This window comes from Zonotrichia leucophrys, chromosome 21 (assembly GCF_028769735.1).
Source record: "Zonotrichia leucophrys gambelii isolate GWCS_2022_RI chromosome 21, RI_Zleu_2.0, whole genome shotgun sequence".
In the NCBI taxonomy this organism is placed as follows: Eukaryota; Metazoa; Chordata; class Aves; order Passeriformes; family Passerellidae; genus Zonotrichia; species Zonotrichia leucophrys.
This window is the reverse complement of record NC_088190.1, coordinates 540,681-561,068: the sequence shown is the minus strand read 5'-3', so window position 1 is coordinate 561,068 and position 20,388 is coordinate 540,681. Positions and strand designations below refer to the sequence as shown.

General features: G+C 55.5%; 1 protein-coding gene across 3 annotated transcripts in view; it reads left to right on the top strand.

Annotated features, from left to right (window-relative positions):
* Positions 1-1,740: 1,740 nt before the first annotated feature.
* SAMD11 (sterile alpha motif domain containing 11) overlaps positions 1,741-20,388 on the top strand; it is a 70,857-nt gene continuing 52,209 nt past the window's right edge. The window contains exons 1-3 of one of the 3 annotated variants that reach the window (XM_064730394.1): positions 1,741-1,863; positions 7,407-8,200; positions 9,604-9,644. In XM_064730394.1, coding sequence (XP_064586464.1) covers positions 1,826-1,863; positions 7,407-8,200; positions 9,604-9,644 — 873 coding nt within the window. In that variant the 5' untranslated portion in view covers positions 1,741-1,825. Of the gene's footprint in view, positions 1,864-7,406; positions 8,201-8,970; positions 9,167-9,603; positions 9,696-20,388 lie in introns of those variants that run through there. The other 2 variants (XM_064730396.1, XM_064730395.1) reach the window with 2 other exon arrangements.

Here is a 20,388-nt window from a genome sequence, read left to right as displayed (position 1 = left end):
GTGCCGTTCCGAACCGCTCCGAGTCTGGCAGGGCTGCTGCTGGCCCGGCCGTGCCGTTCCGAACCGTTCCGAGCCTGGCCGTGCCCCGTCCCTGTCCCCGCTCGTCGCCGGCCCGCGGTGCCCCCGCTATCCCGGAGCATCCCCGGGGCACTCCCGGCGCTGCTCGGAACGGGACAGGCAGCAGGGAAAGGCTTTTCTGCAGACCGATGTTGAATGTTGGAAAGCTCTCCGGCTAAGTTCGGGCAAGGGGAGTTTGGTGCCTCCGTGCCCGTGGTTTGGGTCGGTGCTGATGGAGACAGGATCCAGCAGAGCATCCCAGTCTCGCTGGGCTGAGGCTCCCGGCTCCCCAAACACGCTCAGCCATTGCTTAATCACGGGAAATGTGGGTCTGCAGGCTTGCAGGGAGGGCAGCAGTGCCAGCCGGGCAGGGCTGGCAGAGCCTGCACTCCGTGGGTTTTCAGCTCTGGAAGCTGGACTGCAGACCAGGGGCTGTGGCTCACTCTGGCTCTTGCCCATACCTGAGATCAGACGGTAAAAGTGAGGCACAGCCTTGCCTGGACAGCCTTGGGGTTGTGCTTGTCTGATTGGGCTCCAGCAGTGCCCAGCCCGGGCTCTGGGCAGTGGGGTCAGAGCTGTGGCATCCTGATGAAAAACGACCCAAAATCCACAGGGCAGCACTGTTACACGATTTACATTTATTGCATTTTTGTCGAGTCACCGTATGCAAAGTTGGGTTTTTAGATAAAGCTGGATGCAGTCCCCAGGCTGACCTTATCTGCTGTCACAGGCTGTGTTGTGTTCCTAGGATACCTCTAATCCAAGGATTTCCCAGTGCTTTCCAGACAATGTTCATTAACATTTCAGCCTCATTTCAGCCCGCATGATTCCTTGCATGCAAATTCCTCGTGAGCCCCATCAGTTTGGCTCCCCTGGCTGTAGCTGTGTGTCCTCCCATGGATTTTGTCCCTGGTGTTGGGACATGAGGCTGCTCCAGGTGTTGGGACAGGGACATCAGGGCAAGGCCTGATTTGCTGGCTGGAAACTCCCCCATTTTTGGGGGGAATTCTGTTTGTGATGGGGATTCCAGGCTAAGCTTTCCCTTCTGCACCTTCTGGCCTTGGATGGAGGAGAGTTCCTGGCTGCTGGAAAGCACAGGCACCTAGCCCTGGTCCTCTGAGACAGCTCCAGGGCCCCCACATGTGACGGACTGGCCACCCCATTTCTCCTGCAAGGACAAGGAACTCATAATTCAGCCTCAATCCTGACAGCTGATCCCGTGATCATTAAGGTGCCTTTCAGACTTGAAACCTGTGTGCTGCTTGCAGGGCATTGCCCAGGTGAGAAAGAGGGGGAACAGCTCTCCCACCCTGACCAGAGCTCCAGGGACACAAGGGAAAGCAGGCAGCAATGGAAATGTTATTTAGCTATTGTTTAACTGTATATTTATTATTTGTCGTTGCCTCGTCCAGGCTCCCCAGAGCTCCTGGACTCGTCTCTCCCCTCCTGTCCCCAGTCCCAGGCAGTGAACCCAAGTCCCAGAACACCCAGGGGTCCCTCTGGGGCCGGGTCAGGGCAGCTCTTGGTGAGGGGGACACAGGAGGGGACCCGGGCATCGCTAACGAGGGAAAGGTGCTCAGCACACTCAGGGCTGCTAATTACTAATTACTAATTACCCCCCACTCCGATTATCCTCGGGAGAGCAGGGACTCTGCCTTTGATCCTCCTGCATTTCATCTGATAATTGGAGGGGGTTCCAGAGGGAGGGAAGAAGGTGTCCTGAGTCAAGGGACAATGCCAGAGGTGTTTCCAGTGCTCTGCTGAGGGAATGCTGGGGACACCGCTCACCTCCCAGTCCCTGCTGAGGTACTGCTGAGATTTATTCCTGTTTTCTCTTGAATGTACTCTTCTTTGTCACATTCATCCTTACAGTCCCCTTTTCTTGTGTGCAAACACAGATCTCTCCCAGCAAACACAGCACACCGGTGCTGCTCTGGAGGTTAATCCAGGCTGGGACTTGATTTCCATTTTCACTCAGCCAGAGCTGATCCAGTCCTTGGGGTTCTGACAGAAATACTGAATGGGCTGGAGCAGCAGGCATTCCTGCAGTCAGACACAGAATTCCCTGGTGAGTTATGCTGGGGCTGCTCCCCAGGTATCAGCAGGAGGCAGGGGGAGAACCCTGTGCTCAATAATTCATGGATCCATAAAGATTTTATATTTTTTTTTGAGCAAGCAATAATTCTTTGGAAATTAAAGCTAATTAAAAGCAATGCCATCCTTACAAATGCAGTTACTTGCTTAGGACAATTTTATATTTGCTTCCTGTGCTGCTCCCATGTGCACCCTAATCAGTGTTTTGCTGTAATTGTGAGCACAGACCATAGCAGAGAGACAGGCTCCTGAAAAGCTGGGCTGTAATAGACTCGAGGGTCTCCTGGATATTTACAGTGCATTAGGCTCTTTTATTTGGGGGTCAGAGCCGCTTTAACCCCCGAGCAGTGCTTTATGGCTGATGGGTGCAGAGAAGCGGCTGCTGCTTGCTGGACCTAAAAGGGACAACAGGAACTCCTAAAGATCTCCTTCCTCTGCTCCTCATCCTCAGGGCTGGGCCTCACCTTCCCGGCCAGCCTTTCCCAGGTAATCAGGGAGGAAATGTGTGCTGGAACCCAGGGCTGGGTGCAGCAGTTTTGGCTGAAGGAGGATGTGTGACAAAACAGTGGACAAAACAGTGATTTGCATTTGCCAGAGAGATCAGATAATAATTTTAGGCATTAAAATGATCTGTAAGCAGCTCGCTCTGACATTTCTGCCTTTGCCACGTGTGCTGTGCTGCTGCTCACAATTCCCTGGTTTTGCTCAGTGCTTGAGTTATTGAACTTGGGAGAAACAGATCCCCAGGATGGGCTGGAAACGCCTCAGGATTTCACAGGGGTGTTTGCTCCCAGGCTGGAGAGTGAAGCACCTGAGTCTGCAGTCCCCAGGTGCTGCTGCAGTCCCACAGTGAAGCAGAGCAGGCAGAGGTTGGAATTCCTGACTCCACACGTAGAAAAGATCCCTTCTGGAAGTCTGACAACAAATAAAGCTCAGCGGTGAGCAGCTGCAGCAGCAGCTTTCCTCTCCCCTCTGCTCTGGTGAAGGAGCACAGAAGTTGCTCCTCTCCTGAGAAACTCAAATCACCACGAGAAGATCCAAATATGCAAATGCCTATTTACATGGTTTTTGAAATTCCCTTTGTTTTGTTTTGGTTATCCCTTCCTTATCTCCTATCTAAGTTTCTGTTTGATTAAAGCCCTCTGTTGCAGCGCAGCCATGGTTTACATCCAGCAGACTGTTTTTATTGGATTGTAGGATTTAAAAGAAAATGGAACCAAACAAGAGGAGCCCTGGTGTGGTCCTGCCCCGGGAGTGAGTGAGGGCTGAGTACAGAGCTCTGGGATTGTGTTTGTGAGGATGGTTTTGGTGGGGTTTGTTCCAATACAACAAATGTGCAGAAGGGACCACGGTGCCCCATTTCCACCCCAACAAAAGGCAGCGTTCTGCAGCAGCAGGATTAAAGGGAACAGCCCAGAATTCCTGGAAAAGCATTTTTATAGGCAAAGCCCTTCCTGGTGCCCGCCCTGCCCTGAAGAGCCACCTGTGCCCTCCCCAGCTGGGCTGTCACAACATCTCTGCTAATGAAGCAGTCTGGCCTGGGGCTGCTCCTGCTGCTCTCCCCATCCCTGGCAGCAGCTGGGAGGGGAGGACAAACCCCGGGAAGCCCGGCTGTGGCACAGCCCTGGTGTCCCCAAAGCTGGGGACAGCCCGAGGGGTGGCTCTGGCTGCCTCAGGAGCTGCTGGGGCGGCTCCCTGCTCTCCTCCCTGTGCTTTGCTGGGGAGAGGGTTGGGCTGTGGATGGGGTCTGCTTGTGGATGGGGTCTGCTTGTGGATGGGGTCTGTTTGTGGATGGGTTTATGGATGGGATCTGTTTGTGGAATGGTTTATGGATGGATCCAGGAGCTCTGGATGGAGTATGTGCTGGGTTCCTGCAGGGATCCAGGAGTTTTGGATGGATCCTGCAGGGATCCAAGAGCTCTGGATGGAATCTGTGCTAGATCCTGCACAAACAGGTGCTCTGGATGGATCCAGGAGCTCTGGATGGAATCTGTGCTGGATTCTGGATGGAATCTGTGCTGGATCCTGCAAGGATCCAAGAGCTCTGGATGGAATCTGTGCTGGATCCAGAGCCTGGATGGATCTGTGCCGTCTGATGGGATCCAGGAGTCGATGGTCTGCAGGCACAGGAACCTGGTGGGTCATGGCATGGAGGAATCGTGTGGTTCTGGATGGAATCTGTGCTGGATCCTGCACAGATCCAGGAGCTCTGGATCCCTCTCTGGGCTCAGGTTGCTCACCTCACAGGTAGCTGGGTTTCTCTCTCCTCCCAGCCTCAACCTGTCTTTCCTGTATCTGCCATGAGGGCCTGCCCCTGCAATCAGGTTTTAAAACAGCTCAAAGGACCTTTGATGTGAGTTAGAAACTCGGGGGTTTGCTGAAGCACATGTAAACAAGTCACATCTAGGAAGTTTTCCCTTCTTTTATTGGTTGAATAGTGGAGGAATGTCCAGGATAAGGAATTTCTCCCTGAAACTGGTGATAGGATGTGGAGGAAAATCTTTCTTTCTTAAGTGTAAGAGCTGTGCTTGGAGCATTATCTCCACTTAGGAAGCACTTTCCGGCACAGGTAACTCCTGGCAGTTGTTGACACATTTGACCTGAGAGAGAGGTTTTGTTTCAATCCCAGGTGATGTATCCCAGAGGTGGGGAAGGAATGCTGAGAAATGATCACTATTTACTCTGTTTGCAGTGCTCTGTGAGCAAATTAAGACTCATGCTTTCACTTTGCCTGCTGCCCTGGAAACACACAACAACAAAAAGCTCAGAGAGAGATCCCTGCCCCAGACTGGGAACCTGTTCCAGTTTGGGGAGTGTGCAGAGCAAACCTGGCTCCCCTCTCTCCACATGTGCATGGATTTGCGTGCTGCTCTCTGATCTGCTCTCCAGGGGTGAATCTGTTTACACTAATCCCAAAAGCTCTGCTATTAGAGACTGGAGCTGAGCAACTCCAGGCTCTGCTGGGAGCTCAGAGCTCTGTTCTCTGCAGGCAGGAGCCCTCAGCGACCCCAGTGCTTGGCACAGGGATGGCATCAGTCCCAGCCTGTGCCTCTTGCACCCCCAAACTTCCCTGAGATCTGCCAGAGAGGCTCCTGCAGGATGGGGGCCGCTCCTGTCCTGCTCTCCTGTCACCCCTCCTGGAGCAAACACGGGGCCTTCCCTTGGAGAGGCTGTGGCCAAGCTGTCCCTGCCCTCTGGAATGGAGGTGGAAGGGTAACAGCCCTGATGGCTGTAAAGGAAAGAAGCTTCGAGAAAAAATCCCCACTCCCTTAAAAAGTGCAAGGAATTCAGGCCCAGGAAGCTCCGAAGAAGTGGAGTCAAGGGAAGGCTGAGGAAGAACCCAAGGCTCTCAAGAGCCCAGGCAGTTGGATGTGATAGAATGAAGGGTTTTGGAAGCTGAGTGAGCCCCTCTCACCACACAGCCCCTCTGCCCTCCATCCAGGGTGCTCTGGCTGCCACAGAAATGTCTGTGTCTCCCACAGCCTCTCCCAAGCATTCTCCTTGGATCATTAGGTGATAATAGAAAGTGATTTTCCCCCTGTCATCTCGAGCAATCAGGAGCATTAAGAATAAGAGCCTAAGCCTGAAAGCCTCAATGAGAGGGTTTGATGGGTCTGTGGATGTGCCTCCTTCATTAGAGCCAAAGATGGATCCCAGAGCTGGAGCTCCTTGAGGATAAAATGGCACAAAACAAGGATGGTGTCAGGTAGCTGAGCAATGGCCCTGCCAGCTCTGCCAGGGGCTGCTGGCACACAGCAAAGCCACTCCTCACCGGCTGCAGGGCAAGGTCAGGCTGTCCCCAGCCCACCCTGCAGGAAGGTAAGCCAGGGGACACGGCCTGGGACAAACTGGGAGCTCTGTGTGGTTCTGGGAGCTCTGAGGCAGAGCTCACACACAGCTCCCACTGCTCTGCCACTGCCAGAGACTCGTGGGCACATTTCTTATCCCGTGGTTAGGGGGATAATTTATTGTTGTTCCTATCCTGGGTAGGATTCCTCCTGCCCATTGGAACCCACTTTGGCATCCAGAGGCAGGGAACTCCATCTTGCTGAGGTGATACATCCCTGTGACAACCACACAGCTTCATTTTGGGCCACCTCGTCCTCTCGGGGCAGTTCCACATGGACACTGCGCTGTGTCTGCCACAGCTTGTGACAGAGAACAAATTCACCTCGTGTGTCCTTCTGTCCATCCATGGATCCATCCATCCATCCATGGATTCATCCATCCATCCCTGTCCATCCATCCATCCATCCATCCATCCATCCATCCATCCATCCATCCATCCATCCATCCATCCATCCATCCCTCCCTCCCTGTCCCTTCATCCCGGATCCAGCTCCCATCGGCCGGGCACTGCCAGCCCGGTGCCCGGGGGTGGCACAGCGAGTCCCGGCCGTGTCCCCGCGGGGCTGTGTCCCCGCCGGTGGCCCCGGGCAGGCTGAGCCGGTGCTGGCCCCGCCGTCCGTCGCTCACCCCCTCGCCGCCGCCGGCGCGGCGCTTCCCAGCGCCTCCGCTGTTTAAATGGGCCAAGTTAGAGAAGCGGCGGCGGCGGCGGCGGAGGGAAATCTTGTTTGGTCGGAGTCTCCGAACTGTGCGGTGACTTCTGAGCCCCGATCAATGCGTGTCTGTCCCGGCTCGGGGGCCCGGCCCGGCCCGGGGGCTGCGGGGAGCGCAGCGCTGGCGGGGACGGCTCTGTAGATGTCCGTGCGGCTGTGCGTGTGCGGAGCGCTTGTATTTATAGCTATATATATATTTATATATGTGTACACAGAGGGGCGAGGAGCGCAGCCCCGCGTTGGTGCACGCTTCCTGCGGGAGCGGGGATTCAAACGCGGCCGGCGGGGAGCGGAGCGGCTCCGCCGGGAGCGGGGCGAGGCCGCGGCGCAGGTGAAGGGAGGCGGCGGCCCCGGGGAAAGTTCGCCGCCGCCCGGGCGTCTGGAGCCCCGCGGGCAGAGCCGGCACCGGCCGCGGCTCCGTCCTCCCGCCGGGCGCCGGCGGGGCGGGGAGGGGTCGCGCGGCGGCGGCGGCGGGGGCGCAGCGTTTAATTTTAATTATTGCATATAAATAAATAAACCAGGTGTCAGTTTAAAGGAAGCAGGGGGGCAGGGTGAAAGGGGGCTGGCTGGCTGGCTGGCTGGGCGGCGGGGAACCCTCCAGCCTGGCGAGAAGGTGGGTTGATCTAGGGGAATCAATAAGCTTTTTTTTTTTTTTTTTTTTTTCTTCTCCTTAAACCAAAATAATGTCTACGGCAGCAGAGACCTCTCCGAGATGTCAGGTATTAGTCCGGAGGGGCAGATCTGCGAGGCACACGGCAGCTCCCGGGTCTACGGTCCATTAGGCTCTCCGTGGGAGAGGGATCCCAGACAGCTCTGCTGGGGAGCCAGCCCAGGAGATTTGTTAGCGGGCTGCTCCGGGGGATACCAGCCGCCTCCGGCACCCGAGCGCCAAAGGTGCCTGTGCTGCTGCTGCTGCTGCTGCTGGCGCATTTCAGCCAAACTCCAGCCGGAGCCAGGGCAAGTTGAGCCGGAGGCATTGGAGCCGCTGTGCTTCGGAGACGCCGGGGCGCACGGGGAGCGCGGCGGCACCATGCCGGCCATCAAGAAGGAGCGACTTGACAGGGAGGAGATGGCCCTGGCGGCTTTCAACCAGCCCATGGAAACCTTACCCGAGTACCTGGCGCCCCTGGCCGCCGCTGCCATGCCGGTGGTCACCCCGCACCCGCCGGCGTACGAGCACATCTTCGCCCACCGCGCGTACCTGGGCTTCCAGGAGCCCCACCCGCACCACCCCCAGCACCTCCCCGAGGACCTGATGCTGGAGAGGTTCTCCTCCATCCCGGATTTCCAGCCCTTCTTTGACAACGGGGAGCCTTGCATCGAGGTGGAGTGCGGGGAGAACAAGGCGCTGCTCTACATCAATAAGTTGTGCCAAGGCAGCAAAGGACCCTCCATCCGGTACCGGGGAGAGTGGCTCACCCCCAACGAGTTCCAGTTCGTCAGCGGCAGGGAGACGGCCAAGGACTGGAAGCGCAGCATCAGGCACAAAGGTAAAGGCAGCGCCGGGGTCCCCGCGCCGCCCCGCTCCTCCTCGCATCCTCCCTCTCGCCCCGTGCTCGGGGAGAGCCGAGCCCCCTCCCCGCTCCCCCGGCCCCTCTCTGCCGGCTCCCCGCGCCCCGGTACCGCCGAACTTTTCCGAGCCATTTGGGAACGCTTCCCTTTGGGGTGGGGTTGGCTTTTGGGGAAGGCGGGGGGGATTTGGGGGGCTCCTCTCCGCCGGAGAGAAGTTTGATGTGGCGCGGGCGGAGAGAGATTTGAACAGCGGGCGGGTGGCGGGGTGCGCGCCCCGGGGCTTGGGGTGCTCGGTGCTTGGGGTGGTCTGTGTCCGGGGTTCGGGGGCTCGGTGCGGTCGGTGCCAGGGGCTTGGGGTGCCCGGGGATCGGGGTGCTCGGTGCCCGGGGTTCGGGGTGCCATGGGATCGGGGTGCTCGGTGCCCCGGGGTTGTCGGTCTGTCGGTAGCCCCCCGCCCGCCCTCCCTCCCTGCGCGCCGCCGGCGGTGTCGGTGTCGGTGGCGGCGGCGGCGCCGCGGGGAGCGGCAGCGCGGCCCGGGCCGGCACCGGCGGGGCGGCGGGCGGGGCTCGGGGGTGTTCCCCTCGCAGCTGGGTGGTGCGGGCCCTCCGCGGCGCCGGCGGCTGCTGACGGGCGCCTGCCCTGCCTCCCTCCCCTCCCCGCCCGAGCCGGCGCCGCAGTCGCGGCTCCGCTGCTGCTGCTGCTGCGGGCGGCAGGTGGAGAGCGGGCCCGGGGGGAGCGGCGGGGGCGGGCGGGCACGGCCCGGGCGGCTCCTAATGAGCGCGGAGCTGGAGGCGGCGGCCCGGGGGGCTGAGGAGCGATTAGGAGGTGACTGACACCTCGGCGCGGTATTGATCGCCGGAGAGCGGGGGCAGCGCTAATTGCCGCCGCCCGGCGCTTTGATGGCTGCGCTCCCGCTGCCTTCGGGAAGCCTCAGTCGCTCTGGGGTGAGTCAGGAGGAGCGGCGGGAGGTGCCCGGGGCCGTGCCCGCTGCGGGAGCGCCTCCGCTTCCCCGGGGCTGCGGCAGCGCCGGCACCGAGCCCGGCGGGGCTGCGGGGGCTGTGCGGGGCTCCCTTCCCCGGGACCCTCGGGGGCTGTGCCGGGCTCCCCTTCCCGGTTCCTGCCGGGCTGTGCCGGGCTCCTCTCCCCGGTTCTTGCTGGGGCCGTGCCGCGCTGTGCTGGGCTCCCTTTCCCCGGGACCCTCGGGGCACAAACTCGGTTGCGTTGCAGTTGGGGATGGTGCTGCTGGGCAGGCAAGGGGAGGGCTGTGTTTATATGGAAGCAGACGCGTGCCTCCCCCGTCCCTCCTTCCCTAAATGCTTTCCTTTTGTAAACGTGCTGATTTCTTTTTCTTCTTGTTCTTTTTCTCCTCTTCTGCATATAGGGAAAAGTTTGAAGACTCTTATGTCCAAAGGAATCTTACAGGTACATCCTCCAATCTGTGATTGCCCTGGGTGTCGAATTTCGTCTCCAGTGGTAAGATTATTGTTAAACTATGTGCTTTGGTTAAGACATCTTCCCTCTCCTCTGCCTCCTTCCCTTAAAAAAAAAAAAAAAGAAAAAAGAAAAAGAAAAATAAGAAAAATTCCCTTTGCTCTTCTGTACTGGTGGAACCGTGAGGGTCGTGGAGGCTGCCAGAGCCCTGCCTGCCCTGGGAGGGTTCCAGCAGTGTTAGAGAGGAGCTTGGAAGCAGAGCAGACGGCAAGAAGAGCAGTGTTGGAGCCGAAGGAAGCAGCACTCGGTGGCATTTTTTGAGCAGTGTTGGAGCCGAAGGAAGCAGCACTCGGTGGCATTTTTTGAGCAGTGTTTGAGCTGAGAGAAGCAGCACTCGGTGGGGTTTTTTGGTTTTCAGGGGGAGCTCTGTGTGTGTATGCAGAGGCAAATCATTGAGGAGCCTCTTTGGTGTTCCCACCCCCTGGTTTCTGTGCATTGTGCACAGGTGTGAAAGTGGCTAAATAAAGCAAAAGGGAAATGTAATTGTTGCCCACGTGTTAGAGTGAGAGCAGGCGTTGTACAAACCCTGGTGAGGTGAGCTGCATGAGGAACAGCTCAAATGCTGACAGCTTGAGCATCGTTCATGGCATAGCTCAGTTATGGCTTTTGTAGACCTTTCCTTCCCATATTTGGGGTTCCTTGTGTATTCTTGCTTTTATCCCAAGAATTTCAAATTCTCTCATCAGCATTTTCATGGGAAAGATGTTGATGGTATAAATAAAAGGTGACTGGAATTGTAGTAAAATAAGGCCTTAAAACAGTTCATGGTGTGTAAAAATAACCATAAAGTACAATAACTGGGATGTATTACTGTGATGCTGTGTGGGGATGTGAGCAGGGCCTGGCCAGGTGATGCTGTGGGATGTGAGCAGTGCCTGGCCAGGTGATGCTGGGGGGATGTGAGCAGGGCCTGGCCAGGTGATGCTGTGGGGATGTGAGCAGGGCCTGGCCAGGTGATGCTGTGTGGATGTGTGGGGATGTGAGCAGTGCCTGGCCAGGTGATGCTGTGGATGTGAGCAGGGCCTGGCCAGGTGATGCTGTGGGGATGCTGAGCAGTGCCTGGCCAGGTGATGCTGTGGGGATGTGAGCAGGGCCTGGCCAGGTGATGCTGTGGGATGTGAGCAGTGCCTGGCCAGGTGATGCTGTGTGGGGATGTGAGCAGGGCCTGGCCAGGTGATGCTGTGGGATGTGAGCAGGGCCTGGCCAGGTGATGCTGTGGGGATGTGAGCAGTGCCTGGCCAGGTGATGCTGGGGATGTGAGCAGTGCCTGGCCAGGTGATGCTGTGGGATGTGAGCAGTGCCTGGCCAGGTGATGCAGGCTGCTGGTCATTTTCTGGGCTAGCAGTACCCAAAATTCACGATGCACTTTCCTAGCAGCAGCATTTTCAGGGTTTTCAGGTGCATTTCCAGCAGAGACAGCTCTGCATGAAGCCAGTGTGTGGTACAGTATTTGAGAGCTGGGTTTGGAAAGTAGAGATAGAGGGGAAAAAAAAGGTTGGTGCAGCTTTGGGCAAGGAGAAATAAATCTTTCTGGACTTGCCTCCCACTGCTTCCCCAGCTGGGAAAGGGGTTTAGGATGTCAGAATTTGCACAGCAAGGCCAGAGCCCAGTGAGGAGTTCTGTCAGAGCTGTTTCTCAGTGCTCCCTGCACTTTCTGTGCTGTACTTAGCTTCTGTCCCTGACCAAAGGACAGTTCCACATTTTGAACCTGAATTCTTTGTGGTAGCTGCATCCACTGCACATCCAGAGCAGCCACACAAGGAGGAGGATTAGGAATTGGGCATGGTTTTTATTTCCCCCTTTAGTGATTGCCCATTCGAGCAGCACTGAGATCCAGGGGCTGATTCTCCTCAGAAGTAGAAATGTTTTATATTTCATAGTGCAGTGACAGACTTGCAGAGCCCGGTCCTGGTGTGATCATGGGGGTGTGCAGATGGGGAGCTGGTCCTGTCTGCAGCTGCTTCCACGCTCTGCAGTCGGTCCTTGGGCAGCGGGGATGGGCCGGCAAAACCCGGGCAGTGCCGTGGCAGGGGCAAGGCAGGGTCGGCACCTCTGCCCGATCCATCTGCTCCCCGCGGGCAGCAAAGGCAGCGCTGTGCTCCGGGCTGAGCCCGGCTGTCCCTGCGGGAGCGGTGACAGTGTCCCCTGTGTGTCCTCTGTGTGTACCCCCTGCCAGTCCCCTGTGTGTCCCCTGTGTGCCCCTGTGTGTGTCCCTGCCAGTCCCTGTGTGTCCTCTGTGTGTACCCCCTGCCAGTCCCCTGTGTGTCCCGTGTCCCCCGTCAGCCCCGGGGCAGCGCCGGCAGCTCCGAGCCCCTGCCCGGCTCCGGCCGCGCTCGGTCTGTTGGGGAAATTGCAGCGACCGCAGCCCCGGGCTGGCAGCGCCCCCGGCCGGGCTGCGAGCCCCGGTTCCCCCCGGATCCTCCCGGTTCCCCCGCTCCCCCCGGGCCCCCCGGCCGCCGCTGGCGCCGCGTTCCCCGCCCGTGACCCGGCGGCCCCGGGGCCCGGCGCCCGCCCCCCGCCGCCCGCGCCGCTCGTGCTGCAGCTGCAGACGGGGCCGGCGCCGGGGCCGCTCCGCACCGACCGCCGGTTTCCTGCGCCGAGCCTGGGGGGAGCGGCCCCGCCGGCGCCTCCGCCCCCGGGCCGCCGGCAGCCAGCGTGCCTGCCGTCCGTCCATCCTTGCGTCCTTGTGGCCATCCATCCATAGATTCCATCCGTCCATCCTTGAATCCATCCATCCATCCATCCACCCATCCACCCATCCACCCATCATCAGCCCTTTCATCCATCCATCCATGGATCCATCCCTCCATCCTTCTTTGCATCCTTCCATCCTTCTCTCCATCTGTCTTTCTCTCCATCCATCCTTCTGTCCCTCCATTCATCCCTGCCTCCATCCCCCTGTCTGCCCACCCATCCTTCTGTCCCTCCATCCTTCTGTCTGCCCCTCCCTCCCTTCTCTTTGGGAAGGACAAACCTAACCACTGGATTGTTTCCCTTACAGACACAGTGTGGCCCTTGCTGTGTGTTCCATTCTCTGGTGCAGCCTCTGAAGGGGAGTTAGGGCTGGGGGCTGGCTGCTCCTCATCCTCTTTTCCCTCTGTTTCCCTTGGATATTTGGTTTGTGGGACAGGCTGTCTGTTTGAAACGTGGCCCTTAGGGGGTTCAGGTAGAGAAAACCCATCTCCCCATGTTGTGGCATGGCCACATTCAAACAAACAAACAAAAGGAGCCATAAATGATGTTTGGGTTTGCCCTGTCCATCCCATGCAGAGGCACAGGGTGGCTGTGCAGGGCTGAGCACTGACAGTGGGAATTCATTTGCAGGGCTGTGTTTTGCTCTTGGTTTGATTTATGTGTGATTCCTTTATTTACTGCTTTTTGCTTTCCTCATCGTGGTTGTTGTTTTCCTTTGCTGCCCTGAGGTTCAGGCCCCAGTCCAAGACTTTGTCAGGGATGGAGGGAGGAACTCTGTGCTGCTAACTTCAACAATGCCAGTGAGGAGCAAATCTGTCTGTTAGCCCTGAGGTTCCTGAGCCTCCTCCTGGGCCCTGTTTTGGGTGGAAGGCAGCTCTGAGTGTCCCCAGAGTGGCTCTGTGTCATTCCTGGTGCTGGGCTCCTTTCTCTCCTTCCCTGGCTGCTCCAGTTTCCTTGGGGAGCAGAGCAAGGCCAGGAAGGGACATCCTGGGGTTCCTGGGCGTGGTGGGATCCAAATTCAGAGGTTTTCACCAAAAAGGGAATCTCCCACACCAGGCACGAGTCTTCCAGGAGAACTTTGCTGTGCCAAGGGGACTTTGCCTGCTGGAGAGTTTCCTTGGCAGGATTAATTCTGAAATTTCACTGTTAACTGAATAGATCAGATTTGGGTTCCTCTCTGAGCTGCTCTGGGCTTAGGATGGGACTGGAGAATTTGGGGTTTGTGTGCAGGAGCTGTTTCCATAACTCTGCCTTTGTGCCCTCGGGGCAGCCTCATGAATGTGGAAAAAGCCCCTCTGTAAAGCAGACTTAGAAACCTCCAAATCCCCCCAAGGACTTCGGCACAGTCTGTTGGTTTTTATTTGTGGTTTCATGCTGATTTGGCTTGTTGCTTTTAATCCAGCTCGTTTCAGTTCAGGTTAGTGTTTGTTGGAGGTTTTGGAGATAGATGGGCTTTTTCTGTTTGTTTGCAGGGTTGTTTTGGTTCTGTTTTGTTTTAAAGGACTTGGCCCAGGTTCATTTTAACCTGTGTTGCTCTGCAGACTTGCAGGGTGAATTCTTAACAGAGTTGGTTCAATCTCTGTCAGATTTCAGCTCTATGGAGGAACTGGAGATGAGGTGAATCCTGCTCTGTAATGGGGTGAGCGACCCCCAAAGCCCCCTCAGTGCTGAGTTTGGGGTGCTGAGCTTGGTCCAGCTCCCAGGGCTCCTGCTCTGGGGGCAGTGGGAGCCCCTGTGCTGCTGCTGCCACAGAAAGGTCCCCAAAATCCACTGCTGTGGGGCCAGGGAGCATTCCAGAGGGGGGTTTGGGGCAACGGCTGGAATGGGATCAGGTAGCTGAAGGCTCTGAAGCTTTGGGGAAGTTGCTGATGGTCCGCCTGCCTCATCCTCTTCCATGGCAACAGCTGGAAATGATCGGGTGCTGAGAGAACTCTGAAAGGCTCTTTGGGGTGGAAGTTATTGCTGATGGTCCCAGCTCTGCATGGGATGGTCCCCATCCTCTTTTCCCATTGCAAACTGCTCGAAATGGAATCAGGGTGGCTGTGAAAGGCTTTTTGGGATGGGAGTTGCTGCTGATAGTCCCAGCTCTGCTCCCCATCCTCTTTTCCCATGGCAAACAGCTGGAAATGGGGATCAGGGTGGCTCTGAAAGGCTTTTCAGGATGGGAGTTGTTGCTGATGGTCCCAGCCCTGCTCCTGGGCAGCACAAGCAGCAGCTGCCCCCGTTGGGGGCAGCAGGAGCAGTTATTGTTCTGCACAGAGGCACAACCAGCCCAGATCAATGGCACTGACAGTGCCAGCACAATGCTGAAGGATTTAATTTTGTGGATTATTAAATACCCTCTGGAAAGGAAAATATTAATTGGATTGCAGGCTTGGGAGGGAACAGCGGAGATGTAGGAGCAGCTGTGGTTTAAGGAAATAATTTTATCTCAGAGGGGACTTTGAGGGGCTCCAGAGGGGTGAGGTTTGCCCTGGTGCAGGGGCTGGGGTGAAGATCCCTGCTCTGGAGAGGAGACAATGGGGATGGAAGCTTTGGTGGAATGGAGGGGCAGAGCAGGGGCCGTGTGTGAGGTCAGGGCTTGTGGAAGCCAGGCCAGGAGAGTGGGAAGGAGAATCCCAGCTGAGCTTGGTGTGGGAGGGTTCCTATGGAGGGAGCACATCACCTTCTCCTTGGGATGCTCCCAGGGATCCCTCACCCCGCAGCGCTTCAGCGTGCCCTGCAGTGTGCTGGGCCCTGCTGCAGGAAAAGGCAATTCCTGAGCCCTCAGTGCCAGCGTGCCCTGCAGTGTGCTGGGCCCTGCTGCAGGAAAAGGCAGTTCCTGAGCCCTCAGTGCCAGCATGCCCTGCAGTGTGCTGGGCCCTGCTGCAGGAAAAGGCAGTTCCTGAGCCCTCAGTGCCAGTGTGCCCTGCAGTGTGCTGGGCCCTGCTGCTAGGAAAAGGCAATTCCTGAGCCCTCAGTGCCAGCGTGCCCTGCAGTGTGCTGGGCCTGCTGCAGGAAAAGGCAGATCCTGAGCCCTCAGTGCCAGCGTGCCCTGCAGTGTGCTGGGCCCTGCTGCAGGAAAAGGCAGATCCTGAGCCCTCAGTGCCAGCGTGCCCTGCAGTGTGCTGGGCCCTGCTGCAGGAAAAGGCAATTCCTGAGCCCTCAGTGCCAGCGTGCCCTGCAGTGTGCTGGGCCCTGCTGCAGGAAAAGGCAATTCCTGAGCCCTCAGTGCCAGCGTGCCCTGCAGTGTGCTGGGCCTGCTGCAGGAAAAGGCAGATCCTGAGCCCTCAGTGCCAGCGTGCCCTGCAGTGTGCTGGGCCCTGCTGCAGGAAAAGGCAATTCCTGAGCCCTCAGTGCCAGCGTGCCCTGCAGTGTGCTGGGCCCTGCTGCAGGAAAAGGCAATTCCTGAGCCCTCAGTGCCAGCGTGCCCTGCAGTGTGCTGGGCCCTGCTGCAGGAAAAGGCAGATCCTGAGCCCTCAGTGCCAGCGTGCCCTGCAGTGTGCTGGGCCCTGCTGCAGGAAAAGGCAATTCCTGAGCCCTCAGTGCAGCCCAGGAGAGCGGCAGTGCTGCTGGAGTTCCGCTCTGAGGGAAGCAAAGACAGACAAACGTGGGGGAGCAGGGAAGCAGCATCACCTCGTTAGTGCCGTGTCAAGGGCAGCGGAGAGGTGACACAGGAGAAGTAATTTTGCTGTCAGAATTATTTAGAGATGTCATTAAAGTGCTTAGGGCTGTCTGTGGTGCTTCAGGGCACAGGCACCTGGTGTTAATTTGCTCTGCTGTGTGTCCAGGCTCGCTGGCCTGGCTCAAAGGGAGCCGGGAGGCAAAGGGTGCCCTCAGAAACTTCATTAATTTGGAATTGCCCATCGGGTCAGGGCTGCAGAGGGCTCGTTGTGGCCCAGCTGTGGCACAGGGAGAGCAGGAGGAGGTCACTGCTGGGATCCTGCTGGAGCTGTCCCTGCCATGGGGCACCTGCCACCGTGGGACAGGGGTTTAGGGCTGGAATTGCCCATTTGCCATTGCCATGAGCTGGCATTTAGGGTTCCTTCCACGCCTGGGGGTTCGTGATTCGCCCTGGGTTTGGAAAAGAAATCCTCCCTGTTCTTATTTAATTATTCCTTGACCCAAAATATTATTTTCTGTATTTTCTGTATTATTTTAGAAAAGTTGTGTTTGCTTGGAGCGGGTGCCCAGTTCAGTGCTGGGATTGGTTTCAGCAGCAGCTCTGGGATTTTAAAGGACTCCAGGACCTCTAAAGGACTTTTCTAAAGGACCTTTAAAGGACTTTAAAGGAGCTGTAAGCCAGCACAGCTCCTGGGTAGGGCTCTTGGCTGTTCCCTGCCTGGGTCTGGGGCTGGTTTGGATCCCACCCCAGCAGCTCCTGCCCATCCCATCCCATCCCAGAGCCCCCTGGGACCCCAGCCCTCCTTTATCCCCTTTATCCCAGCTGGAGGGAGGGTGCCAGGGCTGGGATGGAGCTGCTGCTGCTGCTTCTGCTGGGTTGCCAGGACAACCAGGGATGGCCCCTGCAGACAGGAAAGGGCAAACATTCCTCTCTGCAGCATCGGTGATTGAATGAGATTAGATGGAATTAGATAATCCTGGAATTCTCGCTGATTTGACGCCAGGCCTTTATTAAATAAGTAAAAGTACCAGCCCTTATAATAAAAATGAATTCTCTCAGATCAATAACTTTCCCTGCTGCTCGTCACAGCTGTGGTTCTTGAGATCTCTTTTTCTGTGGCACGGAGTGAGCCACACAAACCTGCTTTTTTTAATTTATTTTTTTTTCCTCTCCCAGAGGGGACAAATAATATCAATTCCTCTTTTATTTTCCCCTTGTGATTCACCCACTTAACCCTAAGGTGCCCTTGCAGAGGAAGGCACTGCAGGGTTCTCCAGGGATGATTCAGTGCACTGGAATTTACAGCTCTGGGGTTGCTTAAACACTGCCCACCATCACTCTTAGCTATTACAATGTTTTAGAGTTAAAGAAAAAAAATGAAAATACATGAAAATACATAAATACAAAATTCATGGGAAAATTCATGGGAAAATTCATGGAAAATTCATGGAAAATTCATGGGAAAATTCATGGAAAAATTCATGGAAAAATTCATGGAAAAATTCATGGAAAAATTCATGGAAAAATTCATGGAAGAAATAATGGAAAATTCATGGAAGAAATAATGAAAAAATTCATGGAAAAATTCATGGAAAATTCATGGAAGAAATAATGAAAAATTCATGGAAAAATTAATGGAAAATTCATGGAAGAAATAATGGAAAATTCATGGCAACATTCATGGCAAAATACACGAAAATACAAAAATACATGAAAACACAAGAAATCACAGCTCCTCTGCAGAATGCCTTTAATTCAGAATTAAAATCCAATTCATTCTCTAATTCCTGCATTAGCAGTGTGATTTCTTACAGCATCTTTGGCTTGAAATTCATGAGCTGCTGGTGCAGGTCAGGATCTGGGCTGGTTTCTATCAGCACTGTGGATCTGGGTTTGGGTTTTTTTGAAGTCTCACCTTGCTGTGATGGATTTCTGAGGCAGAAGTTCAGTTCAGAGTAATTCCAAAGGCTGGGGAGCATTTCTGTCCCCTGGCGTGTGCAGAGGGCAGAAATCATCCTTGCTTTGGGAGGATTTAGCTCTGCCTTTGATGTGTGTGCTGTTGTCTTTAAACCACTGCAGGACCTGCACAAGGTGTGTTTAAAGGATGTTTGAAATGATGGGCTCCGAGTTGCTGAGCTTTTCCTTGGGCTGCACAACTTCCATCCTGGGAGTGATTCTGGTGTGCTGGGACCCCCCAGCCCTGCACTGCTGCTCGTGGCAGGCATGGGAACAGGAGGGAAAACTCATTTATTCCTCCATATCATGAGGAAATTCTGACATGGAGCAAAGAGAGAGAGGGAGGGACAGAGGAGGCTGAGAAATGGGTGTGCAGAGCAAACTGATCTGCACAGGGGATAACCCCACCCTGAACAGCAGAACAGCACCAGCTGCTCATTTTTAGGATCCTGGAATGGTTTAGGAAGGGACCTTAAAGCCCTTAAATCTCATTGCAGCCCTGGGCAGGGACAGCTCCCCAGCCCGGGCTGCCTGGGGGTTCAGGGGGGCACAATTCTCCCTGCAGGGCTCTGGTCCCACATTCAGAGAGTTCTGTGCTGTCAGAGCAAACACCTCGCAGAAACCCGAGCACGTTGTGTTGGCACGATTGTCCCAGCAAAAAAAGATATATTGGTTTAACATATTTTCCATTAACAAGCTTTAATTTGCATAAATTATATCACCCCCTGTTAATTTATTATTACTTCTTCGGTTTCCTCTATTTCATTATTTCTCCTGGGGGTTATAAAATTACTGGGATTATTCTGCTTAAGCTTTTTAAAATACAGTCACAGTGCTGTGTTTTCCCATTCACCTTGTATTTCCTCATTGTTCTGAGGCTCATTAAAAACCTGAAGTGTCACAAGAACTTCCCTGGGTTGGAATTCTGCAAGTCTTTGAGAGCAAAGTACCCAAGTTTGCTGATTTAAACCCGAATAATTTTGGAAATTTCTGCTTGGACACCTCCTAAATCCCTGCTTCCCCCTAAATCACTTCCTTCGCCCAAATCCCCCCTTGGCTGGCTGGGTGGAAGAACCTGCAGTTATTATTCCTTTAATTTGTGTTTTTGCAATCCTGCTCTTGTCCTTTGTTTGCCTTGCCGACCCCAAATGTGATTTCAGGGGGGATTTTCCTGCAGCTGCAGTGTCCAAGCGGAGGCAGGGGTGTGCCTGGTGCTGCTGCAGTGTTTGGGCAGGGCTCCCCTGGCTCTGCAGGGATTTGTGCTCCTGATCCTGTTTGTTTTAATGGGGCTTTCGCTGCTCAGGAGCTGCCTCACACCTGAGCTGGTGCCTCCAGAAATAAGTGTAGGGTGTAGGAGTTTGACCCTGGTTTGATTTAACCCTTACTTTGGCCGTTTCTCCATGGGAATTTGGGTTTGTGCTGGGTTTTGCCTGTGCAGAGATGACCCTGTTAAATAAATAAAAGTTATTATTATTGGTGTGGTACTGCACACCCTGTGGAGTGCAGGGCATGTTGTGCTGTGCTCTGACATTGGTGTTTTACTTTTGCTTTGAGCTGGAGTGAGGGAAATCCTGAGAAAGATTCCTGGAGCAGGATTTGTCCATGGCAGGGCTGGGGACAGGAATTCCTGGAGCAGGATTTCTCTGTGGCAGGAATTCCTGGAGCAGGGTCTGTCCATGACAAGAATCCATGGAGCAGGATTTGTCCATGGCAGGGCTGTCCATAGCAGGAATTCCTGGTGCAAGTTTTGTCCATGACAGGAATTCCTGGAGCAGGATTTCTCTGTGGCAGGAATTCCTGGAGCAGGGTCTGTCCATGACAAGAATCCATGGAGCAGGATTTGTCCATGACAGGAATTCTTGGAGCAGGATTTGTCCATGGCAAGAATCCATGGAGCAGGATTTGTCCATGACAGGAATTCTTGGAGCAGGATTTCTCCATGGCAGGGCTGTCCATAGCAGGAATTCCTGGTGCAAGTTTTGTCCATGGCAGGAATTTCTGGAGCAGGATTTCTCCATGACAAGAATTCCTGGAGCAGTATTTCTCCATGACAAGAATTCCTGGAGCAGGTTTTGTCCATGGCAGGAATTCCTGGAGCAGGATTTCTCCATGACAAGAATTCATGGAGCGGTATTTCTCCATGACAAGAATTCCTGGAGCAGGATTTGTCCATAACAAGAATTCATGGAGCAGGTTTTGTCCATAACAAGAATTCATGGAGTAGGATTTCTCCATGGCCCGAATCCCTGGAGCAGGATTTCTCCATGGCCCAAATCCCCAATCCCAAGGAGCAGGATTCCTCCCTGACCTGTGAAGCAGGTGCCACCCTGGTTCTGGCTGTCTGCAGGGGTGAATCCAAAGCTGTGATTTGCAGGTGGTGGCTCCTGCAGGAGGAAGATGAGGTGGAAAACAGGCCCAGGT